The sequence below is a fragment of the Fukomys damarensis genome, unplaced genomic scaffold, assembly GCF_012274545.1.
Source record: "Fukomys damarensis isolate Sample0158 unplaced genomic scaffold, DMR_v1.0_HiC HiC_scaffold_11, whole genome shotgun sequence".
Lineage (NCBI taxonomy): Eukaryota > Metazoa > Chordata > Mammalia > Rodentia > Bathyergidae > Fukomys > Fukomys damarensis.
In genome coordinates, this window is record NW_022900923.1 from 33,911,319 (window position 1) to 33,923,621 (window position 12,303).

General features: G+C 34.8%; 1 protein-coding gene across 1 annotated transcript in view; it reads left to right on the forward strand.

The window, feature by feature from the left end:
- The window catches only part of Ro60 (Ro60, Y RNA binding protein), a 19,719-nt gene that overhangs the window by 3,665 nt on the left and 3,751 nt on the right, over positions 1 to 12,303 (forward strand). The window contains exons 2-5 of the mRNA XM_010608751.3: positions 4,735 to 5,335; positions 7,276 to 7,496; positions 7,917 to 8,063; positions 8,324 to 8,461. Of these exons, the coding sequence (XP_010607053.1) occupies positions 4,756 to 5,335; positions 7,276 to 7,496; positions 7,917 to 8,063; positions 8,324 to 8,461 (1,086 nt within the window). The 5' untranslated portion in view covers positions 4,735 to 4,755. The remainder of the gene's footprint in view (positions 1 to 4,734; positions 5,336 to 7,275; positions 7,497 to 7,916; positions 8,064 to 8,323; positions 8,462 to 12,303) is intronic.

Genomic DNA, 12,303 nt, shown 5'->3' on the forward strand with positions numbered 1-12,303 from the left:
GCGCGCATGCGCGCGCGCGCGCTTTCCAGCTTTTTCCTTCTTTTTTTCATTCCCTTCTTTCCTTTCCTCTAGTTTCCCTTCCCCTTTGAACATTTTCTTCCTATTTCACAATATCTGTTATACATTTTGGTCCTCATTTACAATTTTAGTTTCTCTCACCAGAGAAACAAAGCAATGTTTACACCTGTGTGTCCTATTTCACCTCAGAGTATGCCCTCAAGATGCATCCATTTCGCTATAAATGTAGTTTAACTTTATGGCTGAGAAGTACTCCATTTTATCTAGGGTGTTTTGTTTGTCTGTTTGCTTTGGTGTTTTTGTTTTTGTTTTTTTGATACTAGGGATCAAACTTAGTACCTTGCGCTTGCGAGGCAGGTGCATTGCCACTGAGCTAAATTCCCAGCAGTACTCCATTTTATAAAAGAATATCTTTATCCAATCACCTATTGGGGAGCATTTGGGCTGTTTCCAAGATTTAGCTATTACAAACTGCTACTATAAACATGGGTGCACGTATGTGATGATGCTTTTTAATTCTTTTGGGAATATATCCAGCAGGGGAATAGCTAGGTCAAATGGGATCTCTAATCCTAGTTTTTTGAGATATCTCCATACTGATTTCCACAGTGGTTGTAGTAGTTTACACTCCCACCAATAGTGGAGCAGGGTTCCTTTTTTCCCTACAGCCCTGCCAACATTTGTTATTAGTTGATTTTTTTTTTTTTTTTGATAGCAGCCATTCTTTCTGGAGATGGACTCTTGTTTTCACCTGTATCTCTTGAATGACTAGTGATGTTGAACATTTTTTTTATGTTTATTTGCTGCTTCTACTTGATCAGAGAAGTGTCTATTCATTTCAGATACCCATTTTTGGATTGGGTCTTAAAGTTTGGGGGATCTGATCTTTTTAAGTTCTTTATAGATTGTAGATAGTAGTTCTTTGTCTCAAGAATAGCTGGTAAAAATTTTTTCCTATATTGTAGATTGTTTCTTCACTCTGTTGGTGGTTTCTCTTGCTGCACAGAAGCTTTTTAATAAGGTGAGATCCCAGCTGTTGATTCTTTGTGCTAGTTCACATGCAACTGAGGTTTTGTTCATAAAGTCTTTTCCTGCACCAATGTCTTCAAGAGTTCTGCCTAATCTGTCTTCCAGCAGGTGTAGTGTTTCTGTTTTAATATTTAAATATTTTAGTCCATTTCAGTTTTAGTTCAGTGCCTGGTGAAAGATTTGGGTCTAGTTTTAATCTCTGGCAAGTTGAAACCCAGGTTTTGTAGCACCATTTATTTATTTATTTATTTAGGTGGTGGGGATCAAACTCAGGACCTTGTACTTTAAGGTAGTCAAGGTCCCCCTGAGCTAAATCCCTGACCTCATAGCACCATTTATTAAAGAGGCTGTCTTTTCTCCAGTAAGGGTGTTTGCTTCCTTTGTTAAAGATGAGGTGGCTGGTTATGCTTGGAGTTGTTCCTGTATCTTCTATTCCATCGATCCTCAGGTCTGTTTCTTTTCCAGTGCCATGCTGTTTTATCACAGTAGCTTTGTAGTATAGTTTCAAGTTGAGGATTGTGATACCCCCCTGCTAATACTACATTTTTAAATGCATTCTTCAACTGATGGACATTTGGGTTGTTTCTTGTTTTTTACTATTGTGAATAATGTTGATAAGTTTTTGTGGGAACATGTTTTCATTTCTCTTGATATTCAAGAATTCCTGAGTCATATGGGAATTATATATAATCTATTGACAAACTGCCAGGATGTCTTTTAGGCTGTGTCATTTTATACTCTATTAGTAACATATTAGGTTTTAATTTTCTAAATCCTCATCAACTCTTACATTGTCTTGAATATAACCATCATAGTGAATGTGTAATAGTGTAATAGTATCTCATTGTGGCGTTCTTTTGTAGTGCTGCAGATCCTACCCATGGCCTTGCTAGTTAGGAAGCATTCTGTACTGAGCTGTACCCCAGCCCCTTCTATTTTTGACTTCTTTCCATGAAGACTGTTGATTTTCAGTAGTCATACTTACTGGCTGTTTGGTACCTTCTTTGAAGAAATAACTTCAGATTTTTTGCCTATTTCTTTGGAGAAATCTTTTTCCTATTTTCTAATTGAATTAGAGTTGTGTTATATATTCTAGATATAAGTCCCTTGCAAATATTTTCTCTATTCCATACATTATTATTTTATTTTCCTTGTGGTGCCTTTGAAACATGAGTCTCAAGTTGTTATGAAGTTCAGTTTGTTCTTTTTCTTTTTGTCACTTGTTCCTTTTGTATCTGTTCCAATACCAATGCTCTGACTCTTGGATGTCCTATGTTCAATATAATTCTGAATGTACCTGGAGTTTACATTAAATCTCACAAGTTAACAGACAAAGTTCTCAATAAGACTTACTTAATTGAGATACCACCTGCAAGTGGAGTCCCCAGGGTACCCACACTTCTACCCCACCAATTCCAAATTCAGGGCTCCTTCAACCTACTCAAGGTTAATAATTTGTTAGAATGACTTATGTAGTTTACAGGAAACAGTATACTTAGAATTACAGTATAAAGGGTACAACTCAGGAATTGTAAGGTAGAGGAGACAAAGGACAGGAGATGGAGCAGGAGTAGGCTGCAGAGCTTCATACCCTCCCTGTGGCATCAAGCACATAACAAACTATCAGGAACCTTGTACGAAGACCAGATACTCTCTTATACCACAGTGTCAGGGCCATACCAATTTTTTTTTTTTATTTTATTGAGTTTATTGGTACATTTTAGGGATACAGTACAGTTACATTCATTGTTGGGATCATGTACCTCTACGTGGCAAGTCTTGCTTCTCATTTTTTCCCCTTACCTCTGCCCTCCCTTCACCCCCTCCTCCCCTCCCCATCTACAAACACTTTATTTTCATCTTTTCATTCTCTCACATTTTTTTCTTTTCCCTTTTTGTTCTTCCCCTACGCATCACACCTTCGCTACACCTTTAGCTCCTTTCTTCAAATTTCTAAATGTCAGTAATCTTATTATAATCTTATGCATTGCAGGCCATACCAGTTTTAAAGTTGTACTAATCAGAATAACCAATTTTAAAGTTAAATTATATATCAGGACTCGTGAAATTCTGTCTTCCATCTTTCACTTTAAAATTTGACTGGCAAATTTACATAAGCACTACAGAGATGCCCTAGCTGTTAGTAATGTTTTCTGTTCTGCTATTTTATGTTGCATCACAGAAATTATGGAAAGCCAACCGGTTTCTGCTGAGGAAATATTAAAAGGGTGTGTCTTTGTCTTTATTGTGTCTATTGATAAAGCTACAATTCATTTTCTATGTCAGAAGACAAAATTACACTAAATTTAACCTAAGGACCATAATTATCTTATTTGGGATTTTAGATTGGGTGACATCTTACTGAACAAGTAGAATGAATAATCCTACCTGGGCATTAGCAGAAAAGTGAGTTCTGTAGAGTGGGAAAGAAAAACACAGAGTGATAGAAAAAAGTTGATTGGTTAACATTAGGTTACCTTTTTTGTAAAGGTTAAAGGAAGGAACTCCTTGCTGACTCTGGTGAATTAAATCATCTATTTTCATCAAAAAGTTGTTTTAGAGTCTGCTCCCTAAAGTTTCAGCTTGACTACCAGGCATTTAGCATGAATGACTGGATTTTGTTTTGTCTTTGCTCTGCCATCCTTATATATATCATTGATGTGTCCTCATGAACTGATTACATTTGTGGAGGTACCACTCTTTAGATATTACTTGGAAATAAAAATAAGTCAGAGCAAAAAAGAGAAATACTCCTTTTTAGAAGCGTAGCCCCATTTTAAGAAAGATGAAAACTTCAAAAGTATTCCACTAGCAATGGGCCAGATTTGTGACATGCAGTCATGAAGAATGACAGCACCGTGATTAGGGCTGGGTTCAACAGTAGCAGCATCGCCTGGGAGCTTATGATGTATACACTTGCTTAAGACTCATCCCGCACTTACTTCACTGTGAAATTCAGGGTCAAGAACCCTGTGATCTATGTTTTAACTATCACTTCATATAATTTTTATGTACATAGAATTTGAGAAGTACTGGCTTAGAGCAATCAAGATCTTTCCCTTAGGTTAGAGAAAGGCTTAACAGCCTCCAAAAGACTAAAAAGTCAGGATAAGGAAACCAGATAAGGTAGAGGAATAGTTTTTGGATAGACAACCAAAAATGCCCACACGGTTCTTCAAGGATTAACATTTTTCTTCGTGGCAGCTACAGTGGCTCCTCTATTTTGCCATTTTGTTCATCTCTATCTGGGACTCAAGACCTCATACTGAACTACCCCATTGGTCTCAGAAGCAGTCTACTGTACCTCACAAATGTGACTTTAGTTATTGCTTGTGATTGTCATACCATTGTGCCTATAGTCTAGTTTGTTTGAAGTATTTCGAGTGTCCCTAAATTTTAAAAATACAAATACATAAAAAGCAAAAGCACTTTTAAAATTCAAGCAAGGTATTTCTAGTACTCATTTCTGGGTGGTCACATGTGGTTTTTATTTTGTTTCTCATTTCATTTGTTGCCTTAGAAGTTTTTCTTAAGGTCATTTGATTTTTGTACTGAATAAAGTCAATTGAGCTTAAAAGATACTTTTAAACTTAAAAGATAATAGACTCAATAAGCATGGTCTAATATTTTCTGTATATAATTTTATTGTGTTCATCTAGTTGTAATAATATTTTGGTTTTTTGACAGGTTTCCTAAAAGACAGGAAAAATGGAGGAATCTGTAAATCAAATGCAGCCACTGAATGAAAAGCAAATAGCCAATTCTGAAGGTGGATATGTATGGCAAGTCACTGACATGAATCGACTGCACCGGTTCTTATGTTTTGGTTCTGAAGGTGGTACTTATTATATCAAAGAACAGAAGCTGGGCCTTGAAAATGCTGAAGCTTTAATTAGATTGATTGAAGATGGCAGAGGATACGAAGTGATACAAGAAATAAAGTCATTTAGTCAAGAAGGCAGAACCGCAAAGCAAGAGCCTTTGCTCTTTGCGCTTGCCATTTGTTCCCAGTGTTCTGATATAAACACAAAACAAGCAGCATTTAAAGCTGTTGCTGAAGTTTGTCGAATTCCTACACATCTCTTTACTTTTATCCAGTTTAAGAAAGATCTGAAGGAAAGCATGAAATGTGGTATGTGGGGTCGTGCTCTACGGAAAGCTGTTGCAGACTGGTACAATGAAAAGGGTGGCATGGCCCTTGCTCTAGCAGTTACAAAATATAAACAAAGAAATGGCTGGTCTCACAAAGACCTGTTACGACTGTCACATCTTAAACCTTCCAGTGAAGGTAAGCATAAAGTCTTCATGAGGGGTTAAGAGAGTGAGGAAGATCCAATAAATAGCAAATTTCCATCTGACATTATATAATTATTTTCTAGAATTGTTCCTTAATTCTCAAGACGTATATTGACTGACCAGTTCAAATGTTTAATGACAACCGGGCAGGAACCAATCACTTTATCACAGGCAGCCTGGGCATTAATGATAAAGAATCATAGGACAGACTTACAGGTTAATATTCTAAATCTCAATAACAGCATGCTAACTAGAACCAAGTAACAGTGGGTAATGAATGCTTCATCGGCAAGATTAAAGTTATACTAAGCAAAATAGCTGCTTGTGAATAGGTGACAGGGAACAAGGCTGCATGCTACTCAAAAGTGAAAAGAATTTTAAACTAAGCAGCCAGATAAGTAAGATATTAGCTTAAATGGTATATTTATAACAGATCAAGTCAGTCAAGTTGTGATTAACTTAATCATATTTACTGTGTGCCTGTCTACACAATTAGGGAACTGAGTAGGATACAACTGCTTTAAGGAATATTTCTTTTTATTGAAAAATAACAGGCATGCCCACCTGAAACATTTAGTTATTTAAGATATTTTTATACCAAACTCTGGAAGATAACATGTTGTGATACTTTCCAAATTCCTAGTATTAACTTTTTTTTTTTTTTTTTTTTTTTTTGGGTCTTGCCATTGAACCCAGGACCTTGGGCCTGGGAGGCAAATGGTGAAACCCCTGAGGCAGGTCCCCAGCCCTTCCTTGGTCTTAATAGTCTTCTCACTTCACTTTTCTTATTTGATAATGTGTGTCCTGATGGAGTATTTCAAAGGTAAATTCTTTTTTTTTTTTTTTTTTTTTTGACATGGGATCTCGCGGTGTATTCCAGGCTGGTCATAAACTTATTGTATAGTCCAGGCTGGCCTTGAATATATGGTGATCCTCCTGCCTCAGCCTCCCAAGTGCTGGGATTACAGGTGTGAGTCACCATACCCAACTTGTTAGTATTAACTTCTAATTATTTAGAATTTAAAAATAGCACATGCACTCAGGCTGACTTAGATGCTGTATATCATATAAAATATTTTAGGGAAAAATAAAGTTTTTGTCAGTATTTTAAAAAATCAGAAGACCTCAAATAAACATTGACCTTTTGACTTTTCTTAAAAGTACATCTTTTGGCAACATCTTTTTGGCAAAAAGTTAACACTTGTTTAACACACCTAGTGCATATTCTTTTTAGTTTACCACAATCCTAAGGACTTACAAGACTCTGGTTTGTTCATTTCACCTACCTTGCCCTCAAAGACATTTGAATTTTAGGATTTAATCTTTACCTTTAATAGAACCTAGATTGTTTTCAGCCCCCAGGCTCTTTCTATGATTAGAAATATAGATGAGATGAACAATTTTCCCCCTTTAAAAAAAAATGATCCTATCTCTTTTCAGCCTTGTGGCTAATATCAAGTATAAAAAAAGAACCTATACTCTCTCTCTCTAAAAATGTAAAAGAACCTGCCTACTTCTCCACTTCCTCTTAATCTTTATTGTTCATAAATCCATATTTATTCAGATATACAGAAGGAAAAGTGAAAATGATAGAGATAAATCTGTATTCTTAGGAATTGTTCTGAGATTATAAACTGAAATAGGCACTGACATCTTGAACAGAAAAAAGCTTCTGTAATACAATTAAATACACTTACTGAAGTTAAATAACATTTTTCCCTCAGTGGCATATTTAAACTAATAACAATGAGCAAAATTAATGTGCTCTATTTCCTTAAATACATTTCTTAGAAGATAGAAAACAGTATCCTACTTTAAGGGAGTTAACTCCTGTGTATATAGCTAATCCTATCATAGGATGCATTCTCAGGAAATGTTCTATTTTTTATTTCATAATCCTACCTGCCTTTTCAATTCTCTATCTTGTTAAAGGACTTGCCATTGTGACCAAATATATCACAAAGGGCTGGAAAGAGGTCCATGAGTTGTATAAAGAAAAAGCACTTCCCATGGAGACTGAGAAATTACTAAAATATCTGGAAGCTGTAGAAAAAGTGAAGCGCACAAAAGATGAACTGGAAGTCATTCATCTAATAGAAGAACATAGATTAGTTAGGGAGCATCTTCTTACGAATCACTTAAAGTCTAAAGAGGTGAGTAAATTCATTTTAAAAAGAGAAATGACAATAAGACCCTGGGATTGATTTCCAAACTGCAAAAAAAAAAAAATGAGGAAAGAAATACATATCTTCAGTGTTTATGTAAAACACCTAACATGAGACCCAGTGTGGTTAGTATTTTGTGTTCTACTCCAGAGAATTTTCTATCTTGGTAATTTTTTAAAATCTCTGAATTTCCTTCATAAAATGTACTTCCTTATTCGAGTAAAGAATGTTAGCTGATTTGATAAACCTTTGATCAATTATGACATTCATTCTCAAAGTATTTTAAGTCAAATGAAAACCTTAATGTTATAAATATTGATATAGATATGTTATAGTGAATTATTTTCCCTTACTTTCTTGTAGTTCTACATATGTATTTCCCTCAATTCCTTATATTTCTTCCTATAGGTGTGGAGGGCTTTATTACAAGAAATGCCTCTTACTGCATTACTAAGAAATTTAGGAAAAATGACTGCTAATTCAGTACTTGAACCAGGAAATTCAGAAGTATCTTTAGTATGTGAAAAACTATGCAATGAAAAGCTATTAAAAAAGGTAAGAAGTATTGGTAGCCTTTAATCTTAATTAAATGAAAAAGTTGGCTCCTAAGTTTTGGAAATGAAATCTGTGGTTTTTAGGTGTTGAGATCTCTATCATACCAAACTGCATTTTGACTCTTAAATCTAAGGTTAATACATCCTTATTTTTCTCTCTTCTTTATAAAATATACTTCTTATAAAATGCACAAAAATCTAAGGAAAACACGTAATCACAATTTTATGCTTGAATTTTACATTTATCTGTCTTGTTTCTAGGCGCGTATACATCCATTTCATGTCCTAATTGCATTAGAAACTTACAGAATAGGCCATGGGCTCAGAGGAAAACTGAAGTGGTGCCCTGATGAAGAAATCTTGAAAGCACTGGATGCTGCCTTTTATAAAACATTTAAGGTAATGTTTTGACTTTTTAAAGAAATTATTTAGGGCTTAATATCCTTTGTAAAAACACATTTTAAAGGTATTATTAATACTGTAACCATTTATGAGTACACATTTGTTTTCTTAATTTATGTGAAAGTGAATACATAATAAACATTGTAAGTTTATTAAGAAAATATTTCTGCTTACCTTTGAGCAGCAATTCTGAGATCATTTTAATTTTAATAAATCATTTTGATGAGTTACTAAATTTTAAGAATTTGCACTAATTTTTTTTTAATTTTCATTCTTGTGTGGGTCCTTAACTTGACCTTCTGTCCTTTATTTTTCCATTGATTGGTTGATATGTCTCATCAGTCTTGATAGGAAGTGAATTATTTAGATTGGAAATCCCATATCAGAGCCATGTATAAAATTTTCTTGCTATGTAATAGAATAACATCCAAATTCAGCAGCAAATTTGGTGAATTAAATTCACCAAATGATGTCTATTTCTGACATGAAAGGACATTTTGTCATATAAAAATCAGTCATTGTAGTATAGCTCATTACATAAGGCGAATTAAAGAATGGAACCACTTTTCTGAATTGATACACAAAAACATTTGACAAAATCCAACACCCTTTCATCATTTAACAACAACAACAAAAAAAAACAGTTAATAAACTAGGAACAGACTTGAACTTCCTCTGCATGACAAAGGTTATAGATTTTAAAAAAAGAAGCCTTGGGCTGGGGATTTAGCTCAGTGGTGCTGCTGCCTGCCTCACAAGTGAAGGTTCCAAGTTCAATCCCCAGTACTCAAAAAAAAAAAAAAAAAAAAAAAGCCATACTTAGTGTACTGACATCATATTCTCATGGTGAAAGATTGAAAGCTTTTCTCAGATGATCAGGAATAAGATGAGAGTCCCACTTTTGCCATTTCCAGTACTGGAAGTTCTAGCAACTGTTGAAAAATAATTCGAAAAATCAAGACTGGAAAGGAAGAAGTAATTATCACTAACCTCAGTTGCATGATCTTATATAGCTTCTAAAATCCTAAAGGATACACATACATGATTAGTGAGTTAGTCAAATTCAACAAAATTAGAGGATATAAAGTCAAATAAAAATCATTTACATATCTGTACACCAGCAGTGAACAATTTGAAAAGGAAATTAAGACAGTATTTCCATTGACAAAAGTATCAGAATAAATGGAGCCATTTTGGCACATGCCTTCAATCCAGCACTCTGGGAATCTGAGGCAGGAGGATCACAAGTTTGAGCCTCACCTGGGCAATATAGCAACTTAGCAAGACCCTGTCTCAAAATTAAAAAAAAAAAAAATTGCCTGTTATGTTGGCGCACATTTGTAATCCCAGCACTTGGGAGACTGAGGCAGAAGGATTGCCGTGAACTTTAAAGACCATCCTCAGCTACAGAGTGAATTCAAGGCCAGCCTGGACTACAGAGCCAGACCCTGTCTCCAAATAATAATATTATTATTAATAATAAAGAAAAAATGATTGATTATATAGCTCAGTGGATAGGTTTAGGTTTCAATTCTCAGTACCACAAAAAAGGAAAGGAGGGAGGGAGGGAGGAAAAAATTTAATTACATGGATGCAAGTATTGTACATTGAAAACTGAAACATTACTGCAAAAATAAGATAAAAGGAAACATACTCATTTTCCTGGTTTGGAAGGTTTGATAATGTTAGAATGATTATCCAAAGCAATGTACAGATTCAACACAGTCTCTTTCAAAATGCCAATAGCACATTTTGCAGAAATGAAAATTTTAAAAATTCTAAAATCACTGGGCGCGGTGGTGCACACCTGTATTCCCAGCACTTGGGAGGCCGAGGCAGGAGGATTGCTGTGAGATTGAGACCAGCCTGGGCTACATAGTGAGTTCCAGGTCAGTCTCAACTATATAGTGAGACCCTGTGTCAAAAACAAAACAAATTCTAAAATTCATGTGAAATTTCAAGTAATCCCGGAATTGCCAAAACAATCTTGAAAAGAACAGAGTTGAAAGATTCACTTTGGGATATCAAAACTTACTACAAAGCTGCAATAATCAAAACACTGTTCTACTGGCATTAGGACAGACGTATATGGACCACAGACATAGAATGTAGAGTCTTTGCAAATTTGATCAGTTGATTTTTGAAAAGGGTTCCAAGACGATTCAGTGAGAAAGGACAGCATTCACAAATGATGCCTGAAAAACTGCATATTCACAGGTAGAATGAAGTTGGACCTTACCTTAGCATTATGTACAAAAATTAGTTGAGAATGGACCAGTGACCTTTATTTCAAAACTATAACTATATGAAAACCAAAAGCACATGTAACAACAATTTAAAAAAGAGATGAAATGAACTTCAAAATTAAAAACATATGGAGATCAAGTCAGGCACACTGGTATATCCCTGTAATCCCAACACTCTGAGAGCTAAGGCAGAAAGATCCTAAGTTTGAGCCCATCCTGGGGAACTCAGACCTTATAATTTTTTTTTTAAATGGGCAGGGGGGTGTGACTCAGTTCTAAGGCCTCGGAGTTCAATCCTAAGTACTGGTGGGGGGGACTTAGGTGTATCAAAAAGCACACAAAGTGCTAGACAGCATTTGACTAGTGTGTGCAGGGCTCTAGATTTAATTTCCAGCACTGCCAAAAACCCAAAATAAACAAAACAAGAAGAAAATGACACTGATGATGAGAAAAGAGGATTCTATAAGAAAAGAGAAAGTAACCTACACAGTAGGAGAAAATATTTGTACCTTGTATCTGGTAAGGGTATAATATTAAAAATATGTATGAAGAATAAGAACTTCTACAGTTCAACAGTGTAAGTACAAACAATCCAATTTAAAAGTGGGCAGAGTACTTGAATGGACATTTTCCCAAAGATGTATAAGTAATCAGTAAGCACTTGAAAAGTTTTTCAGCATCATCAGTCACCAAAGAAATACAAATCAAAACCATAATATCTAACTGGATGGCAGTTAGAAAAGTAGAAAATAACAAATTTTAAGGAGTAGAGAAATTAGAACCCTGGAATATTACTAGTAAGAATATAATATGTGGGCCTAGGATTTTGCTCAGTGGTGCCACCCCTGCCTCACAAGTGTAAGGTCCTGAGTTCGATCCCCAGTACCACAAAAAAGAATATAAAATGTTGCAACCTCTATGGAAAACAGGCTTACTGCAAAGTTAACCATAAAATTATCATTACCACCCAGCAACTTTATGTTTATGCCAAAAGAATTGAAAAAAGGTATTCAAATACATGTATATCATTATTCATATCAGCTTTATTCACAATAGCCAAAAGATAGAAACAACCCAAGTTTTCATCAGAAAAATGAATAAACTGTGATATATACATAGAAGGGAATGCTGTATATATGTAGCCTTGCAAAAGTGTGAAAGTTGGTACATGCTACAATATGGATAAACCTTGAAAACATGATGCTAAGGCCAGGCATGAAGAGTCAAGTATACTATGATTGTATTGTATGAAGTACCTAGAAAAGGCAAGTTTAGAGAGGCAGAAAGTGTTATAGAAGTAGATAGGAAATGAGGTGAAGGTAGGGCTAAGGAGTTATTACTTAATTTGTACCAAGATTCTATTGAGGATGAAAAAGTTGTGGAAAAAGATAATGGTTATACAACATTTTGAATGCACTTAATGCCACTGAATTGTACTCTTAATTGTTTTCTAAATTTTTTCGAATTGTCACTTTAGTAAAGAAACATTTTTTTTAAAAAAAAATAGAATTGTAACTTCTTTAAATGAAATTATTAAATATCTGTTTTTCTTTGTTTACTTGTACTGAGCTAAGCTTTTTTTTTTTTTTTTTT